Source organism: Myotis nattereri (assembly GCF_964212035.1).
Source record: "Myotis nattereri genome assembly, chromosome: 1".
NCBI classification, from domain to species: domain Eukaryota; kingdom Metazoa; phylum Chordata; class Mammalia; order Chiroptera; family Vespertilionidae; genus Myotis; species Myotis nattereri.
The window spans coordinates 188,480,255-188,501,869 of NC_138075.1; the positions used below are offsets into that span (position 1 = coordinate 188,480,255).

The following is a 21,615-nucleotide window of genomic DNA, read 5'->3' on the forward strand; positions in this document are numbered from 1 at the left end:
GACAAAGAGAGAATCTTAAAAGCAGCAAGAGAAAGACAGTCAGTTACCTAGAAGGGAGTACCCATATGACTGTCAGCTAATTTCTCAACAGAAACTATGCAGGCCAGAAGGGAGTGGCAAGAAATATTCAAAGTGATGAATAGCAAGAACCTACAACCAAGATTACTTTATCCAGCAAAGCTATCATTCAGAATTGAAGGTCAGATAAAGAGCTTCACACATAAGAAAAAGCTGAAGAGTTCATCACCATCAATCCAGTATTATATGAAATGCTGAAAGGTATCCTTTAAGAAGAGGAAGAAGAAGAAAAAGGTAAAGATACAAATTATGAACAACAAATACACATCTATCAACAAGTGAATCTAAAAATCAAGTGAATATAAAATCTGATGAACAGAATAAGCTGATTATAATAGAATCAGGGGCATAGAAAGGGAGAGGACTGACTATTCTCAAGGGGGAAAGGGGTGTGGGGGTGCGAGAAGAGACTGGATAAAAATCGTACACCTGTGGATGAGGACAGTGTGTGTGTGTGTGTGGGGGGGGGGGGGCTGGGTAAGGGCAGAGGGTGGGGTGGGAACCGGGTGGAAAAAAGGGGAAGAATTATAATAATCTGAACAATAAAGATTTAATTTAAAAAAATAAATTAATCTTGAGAAAAAATAAAATAAAATAAAATAAAATAAAATAAAATAAAAAAGCAGCACACAGGGGTGCTGGACCAGCTCATTCTGCACCTCTGCATTTCTTACCAGTCTCAGTGTGCTTTCCTCTTTACTTTTCATCCCCACCCCTAGGTGGCACATGTCGCCATCCCCTGGTGGTCAGTTCACATCATAGCTAGCAGTCAAACTCCTGGTTGAACTCCTGGTCAATGGGGCAATTTGTATATTAGGCCTTTATTATATAGGATGGTGAGCATGTCTATTATCTTTGTTTTTCGATCTTCATAATAACTGTGAGAGAGGTAATGACAAATTCATTGCCAACCAAAGGCATATGACTGGACTGCTCTGAATTGAGTAGTCAAACTCCAAATTCAAAGAAATCACTACTGGCCCACACCCTCTTAGATCATCTGCATTTTGATTGTTGTTTTTCTGCTTGTATTGTTATGATGGACTCCATTGAGCAATTCATATTTCTTTCAAAGTTAAGTTTATGAACTGATTGTTTGCATGTTCAGAGATATTTTCTTTACTATGATCTCTCCCCCTCGGCCTAGGCAGGCAAAAGAATCAATTTCAATAGCTCATATACTACCAGTTTATCCTTCATCAAAATAAATTTTCTCTTTAATCCCCCCCCCCAAAAAAAAAAAAAACGGTTCCTGTTAGTCCTCCTAAGTCGGGCTGCCTTGGTTTTGTGAATGTACAAGTGGAGGAATAAAATCAAGCTTATGACAGAGAAGAGGATTATGCTATTTTTGTATGTAATTCTATGCTCCTTATTCTTGCAATGCTGCCTCTCACAAACAGAAAAAGTCAAGGCCTAACCTGCCACTTTATGAGGACTTCAAGATTAAGAGTCAATATCTTTTTACATTGGTGAGGATGTGAAGAAAAATGTAACTCTCAAGCACTATTGGTGGGATTGTAAATTGGTGCAGCTACTGTGGAAAACAGTATTGGCAGTTTCTCCAGAAATTAAAAATAGAACTACCATATGAACCAGAAATCCCATTTCTGGGTATATATCTGAAGAACAATAAAACATTATTTCAAAAGATATATGCACCCCTATGTTCATTGCAGCATTATTTACAATAGCCAAGATATGGAAGCAACCTAAGAGTCCACAGATAGATGAATGTATGATGAATTATTACTTAATCATAAAAAAGAATGAAATCTTCTTATTTTCAACAACCTGGATGAAGAGGGTCTTATGCTAAGTGAAATAAGTCAGAAAGAGAAAGGCAGATGGTTGTCAGATGGGAGGGGTTTGGGGAAAGGAGAGAAGGTAAAGGAATTAAGAAGTAAAAATTGGCAGTCATAGAAGTGGTCACAGGGATGTAAAGCACAACATAGGAAATACAGTCAATAATATTGTAATAACTATATATGATGTCAGATGGGTACTAGACTTCTCAGGGTAATCACCTCATAAGTTACATAAACATCTAATCACTATGTTGTACACCTGAAACTAATATAATATTATATGCCAACTGTAATTGAGAAATTTAAAAAAAAGGTTTTAAAGAGTCGACATCTTTTGAACTCGTCCGTGTTAAGAGCAAATCCTTTGCCTCTCAAATCATAATTTCATAACCCAGCTCTCTTTGTATGGCGCTCATTCCAGGCAAGCAGGAAGTCACTTTCAGACTGAGCACAGCTTTCCCCGTGCCACTCCCCTGACTCATCTTAAGTTCTGCTGTGAATAGTGATGGGACGCCAATCTGCATGAATACATTCAGTTACTGGACATCCAAACAATATGTTTTGACTAAACACATACTCCTTAAAAAGGCCTTTTCTGAGTACTCCAGGAAACACAAAGATGGAGGAGAAAGAGCATGCGTACTCTGGGGAAAGTGCTGTCAACAAAAACCAAAGGACAATACTTCACATCCTTGAAAAAATTATTTAAAAAAGTAAAGTTTTAAAAGCCATTAAAATATTTAAATAATTGATTGAATAAATTATTTTCCCTTTTATTTATTTCAAAGAAAAATTGAGCATTAGGGTGGAAAAAAAACTATGTTTGTGAAGGTGGTCATTGAAAGAATGAATCATCAACTATAAAATAGATATAAACACTTCTTATCAGGATGTAGTTTCAGTATTTTATGATGAATCTAGTCAGTGTAATATGACTCATCCTTTAAAATGCAGCCATTAAAATAGTTAATACTTGATGAATCTATATTTGAAGGTTTTCTGTAAGTTTGAAATTATATCAAAATAAAAAGTTATAATATACTTTTTATATAGCTACTAGAGGCCCAGTGCACAAAAATTTGTGCACTCGGTGGGGGATCCCTCAGCCCAGCCTCTGCCTTCTTGCAATCTGGGACCCTTTGAGGGATGACCACCTGCTGGCTTAGGCCTGTTCCCAGGGGGATTGGGCCTAAGCTGGCAATCAGACATCCCTCTGGCAGCCCGGCAGCCCTCGGGGGATGTCCACTTGCCAGCGGGGAGCAGGCCTAAGCTACAGTCGGACATCCTTAGTGCTGCTGAGGAGGCAGGAGAGGCTCCCACCACCACCATCAGCCTGGCTTGTGGCTGAGCAGAGCTCCCCTATGTGGGAGTGCACTGACCACCAGAGGGCAGCTCCTGCATTGAGCGTCTGCCCCCGGTGGTCAGTGTGTATCATAGTGACCCGTCATTCCCAGTCTTTCTGCTGTTAGGGTCAGTTTGCATATTACCTTTTTACTAAATAGGATGGAGGTCTGGTGCACAGGTGGGGGCCAGCTGGTTTGCCCTAAAGGGTGTCCATCAGGGTGGGGGTCCCGCTGGGGTGCCTGACCAACCTGGGTGAGGAGCTGATGGCTGTTTGCAGCTGGTCAGACCCCCTTCAGGGTGGGGGTCCCCACTGGGGTGCCTGGCCAGTCTAGGTAAGGGGCTGAGGGCCGTTTTCAGGCTGGCCAGTGACTGAAGCTCCCAGGCTCTCCTTTTATTTATTTATTTTTTTATTCTTGGATTTATTTACCTTCTATAATTGAAACTTTGTTGCCATCACTGGACCTGAGAGCCGGCTCCAGCTCGGTGGCCACGGCTGACTGAAAGCAGGTATCTGGGGTTTTTTAGCTTCTATAATTGAAACTTTGTTGCTTTCGGACCTCAGAGCTGGGCCACAGCAGGCGGGGAACCTTGGCTTCCTCCAGCACTGGAGCAAGCAAGCCTCCTGCTCACTTCAGCTGCATGGCTGCCGGCTGCCATCTTGGTTGGGTTAATTTGAATTTCATGCTGATTAGCCAATGGGAGGTGTAGCAAAGGTACAGTTAATTACCATGTTTGTCTATTATTAGATAGGATTATATATATATATATATACACACACATATACTCTTAATTATATAGTTACTAGAAATAAAAATTATTAATACAGGGATATGCTTATGAAATAACATTAAATATAAAAAACATAATACAAAATTATGTATTTCTATATAACTGTGTGAAAAATACCTGAACATGTGAAAAGGACTTAAAGGTTAACATGTGAAATGAATATGGTTTGTTTAGTTAACTTTGTTCAAAAGTCTTAAAAATAATCTTTCATTGTTTTACTTAAAAAATCAGAATATCAGGCATAAATACATGATATGATGAAAATATATAAGGGAAAGCAAGGGAGTCTGGTGTGAATTTATTGGTTAGCAGTTACCATTGACTTACAAGGTAAAGTCATAGGACTTTAGACTTGGAAATGTCCTCTAAGGCAAGCTGATTGAGCTTCGCGTTTCTCAGTCCTTAAATGAGAGTCAGAGAAATAAGTGATTTCTCCCCCGTAGGCTCCCATTAGTTGGTGAAAAAGCTGAGACTAGAATTCAATCAATATTTAACATCCAATCTAATTCTATTATACATTCCAATTCTTTAGCATTCTTTGTTTCTCACAAAGTAATCCGAGCATAACCTTCCAAATTTATTTCCTACTCCTTTTCAACACACTAAACAGGAATGTTTTTTCTCACTTCCACATTATCCTAGTCTCTATGTTTTCTTGGTCATAGTTCCTGTCTGCAAACATCACTCAACACTCCATCCTTACTCTAACCCCACACACACTCGTACTATGCTCCATTGCCCATTCATCTACTAGAAGTAATTAGAATACTTTTTCAAAATACATACTTAGTAAAAGACAACGTGAATTTTAGTTTAAACTATTCTACTTGATTATTATACAACTACTCAGTTACTTCTCTGGATCTCTGTTTCATATGCTAATGAGAAAACAGTATTTTTCTCTCAAACAGGAGAATTCATTGACATATGGAAAGTATTTTCTGACAGTCCGTGGCATACTGTGGCAAAGAATGAGCTGTGTGACGATAGAACACAGGCAAGAGTGTCACATCTTCTTTAAATGAAAAAACTAAATACCCTACAATATGTGGAGTGGTTGTAGGCTTCCACAATATACCTGTCACCTCTTATGGTGTTGAATCACAATTTAACCAGAAGAAACGAAATTCTTCCTGGTTTGTGAAATTCCCTGTCTATTTCTGATTCTGTTCCACAGTCATACTATTGGTTCAAGTTGATTCCTTCAAACTTGTCTAACAAGTTAGGTATTAATCACATGGGATTTCCTCTTTGACCTCAGCTCCTCCATGGATCACACATAATACATGACAGTCATTCATTTGAGTGAAAGCCTCAGAGCAGCAGGAAAAAAGGACCTCTTCATTATTCAGCATTAAAATGTATAGGTAAGTACGTTTCTGACTCTGTAGTTTTAGAAGTTTTACTGTATCTTAGAGCATGTGAAAAACATACAGAAGCTTAAAATTTTGGGTTGTGTCTAGCAAGCTTCTAGTTACTTCTTTGGAAACTTCATTAACACTCTTAGATATTTTAAGATAATATGCTTGATATTGTTTAAATAAGATTCTTGGCTGCTTGACTACATTTTTTTATGAAATGAAAAAAATCTAAAGAGATGGCTTGGCATTATGACAGCATATCTTTAAATAAGGAAGTGTTTTTGTTTTCTCATGTTCAATTTTTCAAAAAGTGATGGGTGTGAACATTAAATGAAATCAGTAAAAAAAAAATCAGTTGTTTAAAAATTTTTTTAGGATTCTGTATTTTTACTCCTGTTGCAGTGTCATTACTAGCTATTAAATATGCAATGAATCCTGAAGTTTTCTTTAAGAAAATAAGACATTATTTGTCTACTTTTTATATACTTATGGCATCATTATTTTCAGGTAAATTCTTGTTGAAACTTAAGAAGAAAATAGTATTTATCTAGTTTTGTTTTCAGTTAATAAATATTTCCTTTTATACACTTTCACATAAAAAACAAGTTGTACCCTAATCTAGTCAAACAGTACAGTCTCAAAATGATTATATAATTTGGTGTTTTTGGTGTGGGCATCTATGAGATTACAAAGTGTTCCTTTTGTTTTTCCATGACAAAGAAAAATATGATACTGATGTGATTTTAAAAGGGGGATAAATCTAAGCATGAAGAGTGTGTTGGCTATGTTAAGTGTAGTTGAACTTATTTTAAATGTCCCAAATGTTAGAAAACTCAACCAAAATAAAAATTATTTTAATAATTAAATATATGTGCAGGGTATTATGAAGTATATTAGTAAACTACCAGTCATAGAAGCAGTCATGGGAACATAAAATACAGAATAGGGAATATAGTCAATAATATTGTAATAACTATATATAGTGCTAAGTGGGTACTAGACTTATAGTGGTGATCACTTCATAAGGTATGGAAATGTCTAATCATTATGTTGTATACTTGAAACTAATATAATATTATATGTCAACTATAATTGAAAATAAATTTTAAAAAATAAAAATATATGTACAATGGTGTGCATTTAAATATATACATAAAAGAGTGAAAATTGGTAGCAGCCTAAGTTTCCACCAATAAACAATAATTAATAATTACCAGTAACATAAAGAAAATAATATCAATTATTTTCCATTCATGCAGTGGATATAAAGAATTCATTAAAATAAATCAAAATATATAAAGTAATTTATATACTGGTTTTTATCAGAATAAAATAGAGTTATCATACCAAATTGATGAAATTTTGAAAATAACTTATGGATCCTTATTTATCAATTTGAAGACCTGTGACTGGGAAATAATTCTTTCTGGCAACATGAATAAAGAGCAGAATTTTCGGTGGGCAGGGGAGAGCATATTCAAATGGCTGAGGGTGTTAAAAAAAATAAACGTATTTTTGTTCTGATAATCTTACTTCTAAGTCAGTGCATCTGCATGAGTTTAATATTGCAAGGAATGAATTAAAACTAAAATTTTCTTCTCTGCTGAAATATTCCAGACAGCATAAAGAAACGCAATTTTTAAAAATATCCCAAATTCCCACTATTTCACAATTCCTCCATATGCTCTGAGGGAGCAGGGTATTCAAATAGGGTAAGAGAAGTGAAATGAAAACTAATTAATATTTTTAGATCATTTTAAAGTAGTTTTAGGTAAATTTCCAAGTAATTCTGAGATCTCTTTGGTTGCGAATGGGCTCTCTTGGATGGTTTGATTACTTTTATGTATAAATTAAACTGTCACACCCTTCCAGGTTGTCCTCTCCTAAAGGTTGCAGAGATGGTGTGTTTCTTTTCATTCCCATCTGTTCTTTCCTTCTCTGAAAAAGAAAACCTTATTACAGGGCCCAGGAACTTGGGCAGCTGTGTTATCATGATAGACTCATCATTCCTTTTAATCATCATTTCTTTCAAATCCTTGGATAGTCCAGATGTCTTAGGCCCATTAAGAGAGAGTCTATATCCACTGAATTACAATAAAAGTGTGAGATGATGTTTGGACAATAGGATGAAGATTTGGGGAAAATGGGCATATCTCAGCTTAGGAACAGAGAAGTCTTAGCAAGACTCCTCCCATCATAACACATCTTATTTCCATTTCCTTCCCTTTGTTTATGCTCATAATACAATTAACTGACTACACAGACATGCCAAAGACAGTCAGTCAGGTGCCCTGCCTCCTAACAGTCCAAGACAACACGAGGCAAGGGGGGAGATGGTTATCTGTCAAAAGTGCATTTCAAACTCAATTCTAGTTTATAATTGTTTATTTTAACTTTAAAAAACCATGCTCAGCATTGCAAATAAGTAGGCAAAGGATATATAACTTAATAAAAACTAGGCAAGTGTATTTAAGTAGTGCATATAAAGTATAAGTTTTTGCCCACAAAATCCTCAAGGCCACATATTAAAACAGTTGCTGAATTTGGCCAGAATGTTTTACTAATGGTGGTGATAAAAAAAAAAATTTATATTATTTTTGGTTAACAAATGTTTTACTAATAAGGGAGTGGTGATGGAGTTATATAATACATAGGATGGTCAGTCGCAATCAGTCACTTAGGATAATACATTTTCCAGCAAATTCTCTCATGCTCACTATCAATTTGTCCTCCAGGATGCACTCTCAAGCTATTTTCTCAGAGATTTGTTACTTAACTTACTCTTATACCACTCCAACTCCTGAGATGACTATGGTTGACACCCCTAAAATAAAACATGAGGACAAGAATCAATATCTACTGTTTTAAGGAAACTTGACGATATCTAATCCAATTCCTTAAAAGGTGTTACTCAAACTTGGAGGATCTATTTCTTTTGAAAAAAAAAAAAAACAAACAACAACAAAAAACAAACAAAAAATACTTGCCATTATTTAAGTTTTTCAATGTATTCTTTAAGTCTAAATTTAGTGTGTGTTCATAATATGTAAAATAAAAGCAACATCCCAAACCTAAAACCATTGAATGAGTAACTGAGATGACTCAATATTGATGGCTGCTGACTGATCAGGGCGATTGAAGCCTGGGTGGTTGTGACAATTTCTTAAGAGAATTTTGTTGTATTGATTGACTCTTCCTTTTAGGAATGCTTTTTCTATGACGCATGATGCTCTCTGATAGCATTTTACTCACAGTAAGACTTCTTTCAAACTTGGAGTCTACCCTTTCAAGCCCTGCCACTACTTTTTCAACTAAGTTTATGTAATATTCTAAATCCTTTGTTGTCATTTCAATAATCTTTTTAGCATCTTCACCAGAATTAGTTCCATCTCAAGAAACTACTTTCTCCACTCATACATAAGAAGTAACTCCTCATTCATTAAAGTTTTATCATGAGATTACAGCAATTCAGGCACATCTTCAGGCTTTGCTCCCAATTCTAGTTCTCTTGCTATTTCCACCACACCTGTAGTTACTTCTTTCCTAAAGCCCTGAACCCCTCAAAGTCATCCATGTGAGTTGGAATCGACTTCTTACAAAAGTCTAGAGAAGTGATTTTACCTCATGTCAAACAGCTTTTCTGATCACCTCAACAATTTTAACCCCAGTATGCATTCTGCTTCCCAAGATAAGATATATATCTGCATTTATTTTTTCTGAGCTCTAAGGAATACATTCTATTGTGTAAAAAAATCAGTATCAGAGATCTTGAAACTCTACTCATTTTTCTATGACACGAAATCATCCTGGACAGATGATACTGAGAACCACAACTCTTTCCTCCGCTTCTGTAGACGATCTGGGCAAAAAGCCAGTAGGATTAAATTCAGAAGAGGTTGAGTAAAGATGTTGTTTTAAAAAAACATATTGATGCAACTAAATATTACTCAAGAGTACCTAAAACAACTAACCTTGGGTTTGGTCTATGATTCATTAAAAGCCACTTTTTTCCTGTAAGAACAATATCCTTTACTAGATATAGTTAAATAGAACTAACTATGATGAATACATATGGGATTCTGAATCTAGTCTTCATTTCTCTAACTGTACTGAGAATAGTTCCAGGAAATTTCTGGATTGTCTATCATGCCATGCCTGTTAGCTTATCCCATCCCGTCTGTGAGGAAATAGTTTTCTTTTTTTAGATCCTTTACTAATAGATTTTTACTTCTTTAAATTGTGCATTTAATTATGTTTTTCTTTCTTCTACCCCATCATACATAATACCTCCTTTCCTGTCTCCCTGCACTCCTACCTAAGTAAACAATGTTTAAAAACTATTATATATCTTTCTATACAAATTAAGCAGGATTGTTTCCTTGGCAGTGGTTAGAATCTTTTTTACATTTGAGTCCTTATGTCACAGTCAAATCAAATATTGAAAAATGAACATATTTGGACAAAAAAATAATAATAATGCTGCTGTGCTTCTCTGGAGTGTGATATACCAAATTTCCCACTGAGGTGGGACACCCTTTGTAGAGCCAATGAATGAAATATCCTGACACTTGCAGTTTAGTACTACAAATCAGGTCACATTGAGCTGGGAGAAAGGACCCCTAAATCTGTTACTCATTTATTTTCTGTAAAAAGCAAACATGTATCTAGTTCTATATTAGAGTCAGTATATTTTGACAAGGTGATAAGTTAAGGTTTTGAACATTTCATACTGATCTTATCGTAGACAAGGATTGTATATGTACTTGGATTTCAGAAAACAGAGAAGTCAGAAGCCTTCAATAAAATCACTCTTTTGGCCCTGACCACTGTGGTTCAGTTAGTAGGAGCACCATCCCATGCACCGAAAGGTTGCCTGGGCACATGGTCAGGGCACATGCCTAGGTTTTAGTTTGATCTCCAGTGGGGGCATGCACAAAGTCAGTTGATCGATGTTACTCTCATACAGCAATGTCTCTCTCTCTCTCTCTCTCTCTCTCTCTCTCTCTCTCTCTCTCTCTCAAATCAGTAAAACATATCTTTAGATGAGGATTTAAAAAATTTAAAAATCACTTTTTCCATGGATCTGACCAAGATTATAAGCAATTCCAAATGCCTTACTTGAAACACTGTACCACCAAAAATTAAAAAATGCAAATGAATGAGAGGAATGTTATGTTAGAATTAGCTGCTCTAAATTGTGTAAGAAGTAAATCATTTCACCCTAACCGGTTTGGCTCAGCGGATAGAGCGTCAGCCTGCAGATTCAAGGATGCCAGGTTTGATTCCGGTCAAGGGCATGTACCTTGGTTGCGGGCACATCCCCAGTGGGGAGTGTGCAGGACGCAGCTGATCGATGTTTCTCTCTCATCGATGTTTCTAACTCTCTATCCCTCTCCATTTCTTTCTGTAAAAAATCAATAAAATATATTTTTTAAAAAAGAAGTAAATAATTTCAAAACTCTGATGCTTTAACTATTATTTGTAACAAATGGCTTGCCGTCAACAATAACACACCACTGTATTCCAATGCCTGAGAGAACTGTTTTCTAGAAAATGCCCTTGAAACTTGAACTGAACAGGTTATTGAGTCCTTTTCAGTTCTTGTGAGTTTAAGCCCACCCTCACAGACAATTCTTTGCAGAAAGCTTGATAATTTTGTTATTATAGTAAGTAATAATCATTAAAAGATAAATTTAATTTTCTTCAGCAGCTGCACTGAGGTATGATTACATACCAAAAAGTTCTCATGTTTAAGGGTATAATTAATTCAGTGCATTTTCACATATTTATGGAATTGTGCAACCATCACCGAAATACAAATTCAAAATATTTTCATCATTTCAATAGCTACAAAAATTAATTTCAAGTATTCATTTCCAAGAAGCATTCTGGCAATAAAGTACCAAATATCATATTTAGATTGTCATTGGTATGGCTTTGAAATTTGAAGAAAATTACCAAAATAATATTGGTGTCTTTAATTAAGAGTAAAGGAAAATAAATGAAGGGGAAGAATAAAAATGGCAAAGGAGAAAGAAAACTAAATTTTAAAACTAAATCCAGGGAGAAAAAAGTGCTATTTAGAGGAAAATGGACAAGGAAGCAAATCTTCATCTAAATAGTTTCTTGCTTTGTTAGTTTACTCTGAGCTCAATGGTCCTGTCAATAGCTAACTTTTTAGAACTCAGAAGGAAACTAACGCTGAACAGCAGTGACCTCTAGAGTACATGCTGGCCCTCCCTAACCTTAATCAGCAGGAGCTCAGTAACCTGTTCCAGGACTTTCTCTGTTACAGGCATTGCTATTGAAACACTAGGTACACGTCTTTCAACAATGGTAGAGTCAACAAGGAATTGCTTTCATCACTTTGTGAATTTGGTGATTCCTAGAGAAATATACTTAAAATATCAGCATCATGAAGCCCCAAATATAAATATTTCCATCTTTCTGTTGTCTTCACATCACCTAGGTAGGCTGACCTTTGTAGAAGAGCCACCACCCACCATATTGACATTGTGCCCATTTGCACACTAACAAGGCTCTATAATCTCAATTATGGATGCAAGAACCCATCCTTTGGGCAAACTGTACAGTTCCAGCAAAGATAGCCTTCCTTCTAAAAGCAAGTATACTGTAAGTTTAGCAGTGCAGTAACCAGAATATAGCTCTAAGTCTTTAACTGACGCTTTGTCAGTCAGTAGTCTCCAGACATCTTCTATTAACAATTACTCAAAGCTACTTCTACAGTGCAAATCTCCTAACTCCAGTTCTCTTTCCACATCCCCTTAAATGTCTTTTAATGAAAGAATTAAACACTGTGCTCAGTTTAAAGTCAATTACCAAATCTTTTAAAAAAATTTTTTTACATTTCTCATGATATTATTTTTAATTTACTTTTATTTTATTTTTTCCATCACCATGTAGCCCCTCTATGCCCTTTTCCAGCTCCACCCACCTTCTTCCCCTCCACAGTCTCAATACTGCTGTCCATATCTATGAGTTCTCCCTCTTTTTAACATTTTTTGCTCAGGTAAGCACATATCATTCATTTCAAAAACATAACTGATATCAGAACAAAGGAAATCTCAAAAAGAAGAAATGATCACTTTTTAATTGAAAAAATTCAGCTCCTGCCTTACTTTTTTTCAGAAGCATAAAGTGGACATTATTGACTATATTATAAAACTGGAAGTATTTTTCAATTTAGTAGGGTCCAAATAAATAATATTTGATATATTATGATGAGGCTTAGTCTATTTTTCTTCTTTAATAATTGTTTAATACACCTTTAAATACTAGAACCCAGTGAAATCTTTTAAAATCAGGTAATAATTGTTGTAAATAAATTTTAAACATATTTAATGTTATAACAACAACAAAATGGAGAAAAATGCCCATGAATTTCCATATATAATAATGATTTCTTCAAGTTTATAACCAATTAGACAAAGTCTGAATGGGGCATCACTAGGGAAGGCATCTATTTTTCTCCCAGCAGTAAAGGCAGATTTGCCCTGTTGTGGCCACACCCTCTCATGAGGTTGACTCTAGCACTTAGACCTGTTCAAAAGAGCCTGAGTCCCAGCAAAGGACAAATTTAAGCAGCTTATGAAACAATTGAGCCCATACTCCTAGCTTCATTGGCAGCAGGTTCTCATGAATCATCACCACTCCCAACTTAGCCATTACATATATACATATATACTTACATACATACATGCATACATATATACATACTAGTCATTTGTTCATATCAACTTACAAATTTTGTGAGAAGAATTTCAATCCTACATTGTCTTTTCCTACAAGTAGCAGGTTACCAAATTTCGACACATCATTACAGGACTGCTATACACAGTTGTATAGTTTGTGCAATATACAAAAATGGATAATTCAGGAGACGATTGGAAGCAGATATGTAGCCTAAGCTCTGTGCCAAATTTTCTGTCCCAGAGTAGAGCTGAATGCAGCCTGAGGAGCACCCTTTTATAATTGTCTCTGTCTGCCAGAGAAGTTGCCTTTTCCTAATTCTCACAAAAGCATTCTGGCATGGGTCCCTCACCACTTGCCTAGCCTCTGTATCCTCAGGAAGGATAAAGTGATTTATATCATCAGGAAATATAAGCTTATTTATATGCTACCCAATATAAAAAATAAACTGAAAGTAAACCATTGAATATTTTAAAATGTCATGTAGTGTATTCCAAAGGTACACACACATATAGTGTTGAATGCTTTTGATTCAAGGACAGGATTATTTTTTTTTTGTCCAATTACAGTTGACTTAAAATATTATATTAGTTTTAGGAGTACAACATAGTGATTAGACATGTATATAACTTACAAAGTGATCACACTGATAAGTCTAGTACCCATCTGACACCTTACATAGTTATTAAGGTATTATTGACTATATTCCCTATGTCAGCTATTACAAAGGATAGGATTCTTACCTTCCATATAAGCCCAGAGTTTTTAGAATGTTTAATTTAATAAAACAAATAAGAAGTCTTAAACCTGTGGCACTGACTCTACCACCGTCCAGTCGTACGATCCTAATGAATCCTGTGTCTCTTTCCTTGTACAGTGTACTCAAGCTTACCAAGTTGATAAACTAAGTCAATATCAACTAAGATGACATCAAGTTCATCAACAAAAAAATTTTAGAAATAAGTAAAAGTATTGGATTGACTCAGTGAGAAAATAGGTCATTTTCACCCATCTCAAGTTCAACCAGAAAAGCTACTCCACTTTCTTCTGTTTATTATTGACCTTCCAAATAAGACCTTATTTAAAGTGCTCCTCAACTTAAAAAAAATTAAATCATTGAATTGGATCATCTCTACTGCCTCCCCAGTGGTAACCATCTAGAGTTAATGAAACTGACTAAAATAGAATTTGTCCCTTCACTTTGGAACCATTTTCATATTCTTCATAAGTCCAATGCTCCAATACATAATGTAAACACGCATATTAAAATGTATGTGTTTGCATATTCTATAATAAAAGGTTTGTACAAATATTTTTGAACTTTCCATCTCTTAGCATCAAGAGTAACGTAGTGTGATAGAAATTAGTAACAACGACATGATAATTAACAAAAAAACCTCCTCCCATCTGATGTGGACATTTTTCCAGTTTGAGCTTGACAGACCTGGATTCACATTCCAGCTCTGTCACTTACTAGCTGAGTAGCTAAGCCTCTATTTCATCATCTATAAACCAGAGTTATTTACCAGGATTAAGTTAAATGATGTAGAAAAACTCAATCCAGTGCCAAATACATGGTAAGCACTAAATAGATTATTCTCCAATCTGTACTTTGTCAGTATTCAAAACAAGAATGGATAGCATACAATTGTATTTAAAGTCCCTCCAAACTACAGTACAATTATTTTTAAACTCATCTCCGCAGTCTCATCCATCAGTTTTACCATAAACAAAGCCCCATATGGATTCGTAATGGGTATTGCACTAAGGACAGGACGTATCCATGCATCTCTACCTTCATGAGCTACAGCCTAGATGTGGGCCCAGGCCATACAATCATTGTTTACCACATGAAGGGATAAGGACTATAATAGAGAAATTCATTGGGCATATGAGATCAGATAAGGAGCAGTGAGATCACAAGAAGGGAAAAGAAAGATGCTTGAATTATTTTAAGAATAAAATGGGAATTCGCCAGGTGTCTGACTGGAGATAAGTGGGCAGATGAGTATGTGGCAGAAGATAAGACTCCAGAGGTGACTGTGATGGACTTTAAATGCCATGAGGAAGGTTTGGATGCCATCCTGAGGATCATGAAAAGCTATAGATAAATTTCAAATGAGGTAGGGGAAGGGGAGAGTGTTAAAACCTAAGATTTAATTTTTTTTTTTTTAAAAAGAATCTCTTGAAATATTTTAAAAGGTTGATTGGAAAGAAACAAAAACCTTAGATTCAATCTAGATCCCTTTTTCTACATCTCATAAGTGAATTATCAGGAAATTTTACATGGTTTAAATTTAAAATATATCCAGACTCTGACCACTTATGACTACCTCCAATGCAACCACCATTGTGTATACTTCCATTATCTCTCCCATCAATCACTGAATGATTTCCCAAATCATCTCCCACTCCATCCCCAGCCCACCATTCTTCTGCACCTCCCAGAGTGAGCCTATTAAAGAAATAGATCTGATGTCATTCCTTTGCTCAAAACCCTCAAAGACTGTCTTTTTCAGAATAAAGACCAAAGCCCGTACATACAAAGCCCTGAATGATCTCCCCTCACCTGCCGACACCCTACTCCTGCCTTTCTCACTTTATCTCCCTCTGATGTATCCTCACCCCTAACTTGCTCACTTCACTTCAGCACAGAACCATTGCTTTGTGAGTCAAAATTCAGACAGTGGCCCTAGCTGGTTTGGCTCAGTGCATAGGCCTGGGGACTGAAGGGTCCCAGGTTCTATTCTGCCGAAAAGGCACATGCCCTGGTTGCCGGCTCTATTCCCAGTAGGGGGCGTGCAGGAGGCAGCCGATCCATGATTCTCTCTCATCGTTGATGTTTCTCTCTCCCTCTCCCTTCCTCTCTGAAATCAATAAAAATATATTTTAAAAAATGTAGACAGTGTCTGGAACACATTTTCTCTAATAGTTTACAAAGTAAATATTGTCCACAATTGAGTTTGTGTTGTCATAAGCTTTAAAGCCAGCCACTTACAAAGGTTTAAGAACAAACCGCACTAAAAAAAGAGCAGACATTTCTTCAGCTATTTTCTATAGGATGGAACAATCCATTCTTATGCAGTTAACTATGGCTTGCGAGATTAAGATAATTTGAGCTCCACGCCCTTTGTTTACTGAGTCATATGTCTCATGATGCTTTTCAGTCATTGAATTTAAGATGTTTTCTATGAACTGAAGCAAAGTCAGCTCTAATGTCATTCCCATGGGAGGCTCATCCAAGCTAAAGCATGTGCTGACTCCAGCCTTTATGTTTTTGTTGTCTGGGGTTTGGACCTCCAACTTAAACTTTGTTTTTCAGTACTTCTCTCTTCACATCCATAAATCTTGACATGTTCGCCTCTGGAAATAGTTAATCCCTGGTTGAGGAGGAGGCCCAATCCATTTGAAATTTATTTAGGTTTTTAGGTTTACCCTTGCCTCCAGTACTGTCTCCTTTTGGCTCCCCTACTGCTGGGCAGCCACTAATATTCACTGAACTCACAAATACCAAACACTATGTGCATCGGTGATCGCTTGTCATTGGCACGACAATCCCATAAAGTAACAGGAGTAAATAGGATCAAAAGCCAACAAATGTCAAAGTGCCAATTTTCTCCAAACTTGGAAATTACCACTCGTCGTTCCTAAACATCGGACTCTGGACCATTGGAAAGTGACCAGTGTCAGTGAGCATCAGTTTCACTAGTAGAGCAAAATGAACAAATAGGAACACTGGAGTAAAAAGACATCCTAAAACTAAAGTCTAATTATTCATCATATTTTTTTTTATCATTCTGAGATTATGTCCTTCCTACTTTTACATATTTCAATGCCCTTCTACTAAATGATAATATTTGATCATGGTCAATTTTTTAAAATATATTTTTTATTGATTTCAAAGAGGAAGGGAGAGAGAGAGAGAGATAGAAACATCCATGATGAGATTCATTGATTGGCTGCCTCCTACATGCCCCCAAATGGGGATTGAACCTCAAACCCAGGCATGTGCCCTGACTTGGAATCGAACCATGACCTCCCGATTCATAAATTGATGCTCAACTGGGGAGCCACACTGGCCTGGCCAGAGGCATGGTCAATTTTTAATGTGCTTATTCAACAAAATTGAAAGTTGGCAATTCTATGTCCACATCCAATAATCTGACATGTTACTAGTCCCAGGGTCATAACATATGATATGCAGGGGGTACATTGCAAAATGCCAGGAGGTACCCTTCCATAAGTCTGTGAGTTGGGCAGAGCCCAGAAACCACTAGGCAACCCTGCTGTGAAACCTATAAATGTCTGGGAATATCTGACCTCAGAGCATTCCCTTCACACGTAGACCAGAATATTGGCAAAACAAATGGAAAAAAATGAAAGTCAGACTATATTCTGGTTAAATGTAAAATACTTTCAGCTCAGTAAAAACCTTAAAATTTGAAACATGGCCAGGTGTTAACACATACAGCAAATATTTATAAATATCATAAATATTTATGAATCACTTATGTATGCTAGGCACCCTACAGAAGTGTCGAAAACATAGCATGAATACCATCTTTACTTTCAAGGTGCTCACAGCCTAGTGAATAACTGATTTAACTAGAAATATAACTAACATAACCTTACTGACCTTCAAAACAGCCTTATGAGGTTGGTATGATTATTCCTATTTTTCAGGTAAAGGAAGTCTCAGATAAATAACAATATGATCACCAATCAAACAAGGGATAGAACAGGAATTCACACTCAGCTCTTCTGACAACCTCCCCAGTATGAGTGTGTGTGCAGTGAGAGGAAGGCAGTGTAAAAGATAGTACCTGGGCTATATGCCTAATGCAATATCAGATACTATTGGATTACACTGCAGTTGACAGATTCATGAGAAAAAGGAATAAATCACACAAATCCTCTGCTGGTGGTGCAATTCTAATTCATTTTGGGAGCTTGTTACTCTCCTGGACCTCAGCTCTCAGCCTCTGGCCACATGCCCATTTTTATAATAAGGATAATATAACAGTGAAAAATGCTACTGTTCTGACTCCATCCTTGCCCCACTCAAAACGATCTCTTTCTATACAATTCTGAGGATGGTGCCCAGGTGAGGGAGATTACTATAGTAAGTGTCCCACATAGGGTCCTGGAAGAAGTTATAGCAAAACAGAGAACATTTTGGATTTTATTCTTGACAATTTCATCAACTGGAAGAAGGGAAAACAACTGCAAACCATAGGTTAGATTTCCCTAGCAACTACATGTCAACAACATGCTGAAAAATTTTTGAAAGAAAAACCATTAAGGAGAATGTTGTCCAGGTCAGGTTTATTTCCAGGACTTAATTCCCATCAAGAATCACTTGGTTTTCAGCCCAGCCAGCCTGGCTCAATAGTTGAGCATCAACCTATGAACCAGGAGGTCAGGGTTCGACTCCCAGTCAGGGCAAGTGCCCGGCTTGCAGGCTTGATCCTCAGTGTGGGACATGCAGGAGGCAGCTAACTAATGGTTCTCTCTCATCATTGATATTTCTCTCTCTCTCTCTCTCCCTTCCTCTCTAAAATCAATTAAAAATGTATATATAAAAAGAATCACTTGGTTTTCCATAAATAGAACCATGTGCAAGCTAATAGGTTTAAGAAGACAGAATATGACCATGAGCACTAAAATAATAGCTTCTCTGCTTGAAATAAGTAGCCTGTGATGTTTTTCTCTTGTTCAAAGGCCAGCTCGGGTGCCATCGACCTCAAGATTCCTGAATCCATATGTAGTGCTTTTTGTTGTTATCGCAGTGGTGTTAGTCCTGGCAGTGACGATAGGTCTGCTGATCCACTTTTTAGCTTTTGGTAAGTACCAGAAGATTAAAAGAGCCACTTTTCAGTCTAAATAACTTTCAGATTAAAAACTGGGCTTTCCTTGAAGTCTTACCATTTGCAACAAAATGGATGAACGTAGAGGGTATTATGCTAAGTGAAATAAATTAGATAAAGACAAATACCATATGATTTCACTTATATACTGAACCTAAAGAATGAAATAAATGAACAAACAAAACAGAAACAGACTCAAAGATACAGAAAAAAAACTGATGGCTGCAAATTGGTAGTTACAAAATAGTCAAAGGGGATATAAAGTTCAGCATCTTGAATATAGTCAACATATTGTAATAACTATGTGTGGTATCAGATAGGTACTTGAATTATCAGGGGGATCACTTTGTAAATTATATAACTGACTAACTATTATGCTGTACACCTGAAACTAATATTTTAAAAATTTTGGCCTTCTTTAATTGCCACTTTTAGTTCCTAATATAAGATAATTATATTTTTTTGCTTATAATCTCCTAACTATGTATTTGTTTCTATATTTTCCCTCAATCTATATATTTTTCTCTTCTGTCTTGGCCTTTTTTTGTCTAATAAACATTATTACCCAGGCAAAAGTATTCTAGCCAAAGGAAAAAAAAATTTCCTGGTACTTTTCTAATACTAGATTTTGCCTATTTTGACTTTTCATTAATACCATGATTCTCTTTTCATTTAATAACCTGATAAAACTAGAGGCCTAATGCACGAAATTTGTGCAAGGGCCTTGGTTTCAGCCCCCTCCCTCTGCTGCAGCGGCTGGGGCCTCTGCTGCCTCTGCCTCAGCCCCCACCTGCTGCGGCTTTGTCTGGAAGGAAGGATGTCCGGTCTAATTAGCATTTATGCTTTTATTATTATAGATTGTAAAAATAAAATGTTCTAAAGAACTTTAAGTTTCAAAAATAGATATAGAGGCAAAGAAGTATCGAATAGACTGTCAAACTACAGTGGGAGGGCAGGGGAGGGTTGGGGGGGTGAGAGATCAACCAAAGGACTTGTATGCATGCATATAAGAATAACCAGTGGACGCAAGACACTGGGGAGGAGGGGTGAGGGCATGTGCTGGGGGTAGGGGAGTCTGGGGTGGGGAGGTCAGTGGGGAAAAAAAGGAGACATGTATACTACTATTTGTAATACTTTAAACAAAATAAAATAACCTTAAGTGTCAAGCCTAAAATTTGGATGTACCTAAGTATTTGTTAATTTATAATCTGTCTTCTGAAAACACAATCTTACTAGCAGCGGTCCCTCCCCCCACCAGCTGGCCCCGATTGTCCCCACCACCGGCCAGACCGAGGGACCCCACCCGTGCACGGCCTCTAGTTTTATTATAAATACATTTATATTAAGTTTAAAGTATTCTTTCATTTAATAGAAGCAAAATTTTTAAATTATGTAATATAGCCTTCCATAGTTCTGAATAAATTAAAGATTACAGTACTTAGTAATGTGCTTTTTCTTTGTTTTACAGATAAAAAATCTTACTTTTACTCTAGCAGCTTTGAAATCCCAAATGTTAAATATAACGATAAGTTAAATTCACCAGCTACACAAGAGTATAGAAATTTGAGTGGAAGAATTGAATCTGCGGTAAGTTAATATTATCTCTGTTCTTTATTCCATCATAAAACATATGATAATAAACCTATTATTTTGTAATACATTTGCAATTGCTAGGTACTCTACATATTTTTCTCTCTTCAAAGGTAAAAGATGTGTTTCTGCTTTTCCTAAGTTAATCTGCTAGTATACTAATTCTTATCCACGTTTTCTTAAGTCATGAGTGAAAAGTGTTAGAAGGGGCAGGATTATTAAAACAGATTTCTGGGCCCTAGAGTTTCTGATTCAGTACATCTGGAGTGGGCCCAACAATTTGCATTTCTAACAAGTTCTCAGGTGATGCTGATGCTAGTGATCCAAGGGCCATACTTTGGGAACCACTGAGTAAATCCACAATAAAAGCTATCATGGCTGGGGGACTGAATCATCCACTTGTCTAACACATTTTTCCCATGGATGGAAACCTCACTGGGAGCAAAAGTATGAGACAACTGCTTGGTGAGCATGGAATCAGAGCAAGGGACATTAGGTATATTATTTCAATGTTTAATAAGATCAGAATAAATATCAGAATTAGAATGATTTGGGAAGAGAATCTATATCAGGAGGTAGATGTAGGATTAACATTGAGAACATCAGCTTATTGTCAGGAATGGGAACCTCCTGTTCCTACAATAAACATTTATTAAACATTAATCCTGCCAAACATTGTGAACATATACAAATGGATAGTGCCCTAGCCAGTTTGGCTCAGTGAGTAGAGCGTCAGCCTGTGGACTGAAGGGTCCTGGGTTCGATTCTGGCCAAGGGCACATGCCTGGGTTGCAGGCTCAATCTCCAGTGTGGGGTATGCCAGGAGGCAGCCAATCAATGATTCTCTCTCATCATTGATGTTTCTATCTCTCTCTCCCTCTCCCTTCCTCTCTGAAATCAATAAAAATATATTTAAAAATAAAAAATAAATAAAAAATGGATAGTGGGCCCTGCCCTTGTGGAGCTAAGTCTAACATGAAAGATTAAACAAATCTAAAAATACTTATGATACAAGATATATACTGTAGTGGGTACGTGACATGAGAGCATGGCAAACATGAGTTTGTGGTG

General features: G+C 36.5%; 1 protein-coding gene across 1 annotated transcript in view; it reads left to right on the forward strand.

Moving 5' to 3' along the window:
- The window catches only part of LOC308535556 (transmembrane protease serine 11D-like), a gene marked incomplete at both ends in the record, with an annotated part of 60,023 nt that overhangs the window by 10,056 nt on the left and 28,352 nt on the right, over window positions 1-21,615 (forward strand). Inside the window, 2 exons of the mRNA XM_081114502.1 lie at window positions 18,809-18,930; window positions 20,423-20,541. Of these exons, the coding sequence (XP_080970628.1) occupies window positions 18,809-18,930; window positions 20,423-20,541 (241 nt within the window). The remainder of the gene's footprint in view (window positions 1-18,808; window positions 18,931-20,422; window positions 20,542-21,615) is intronic.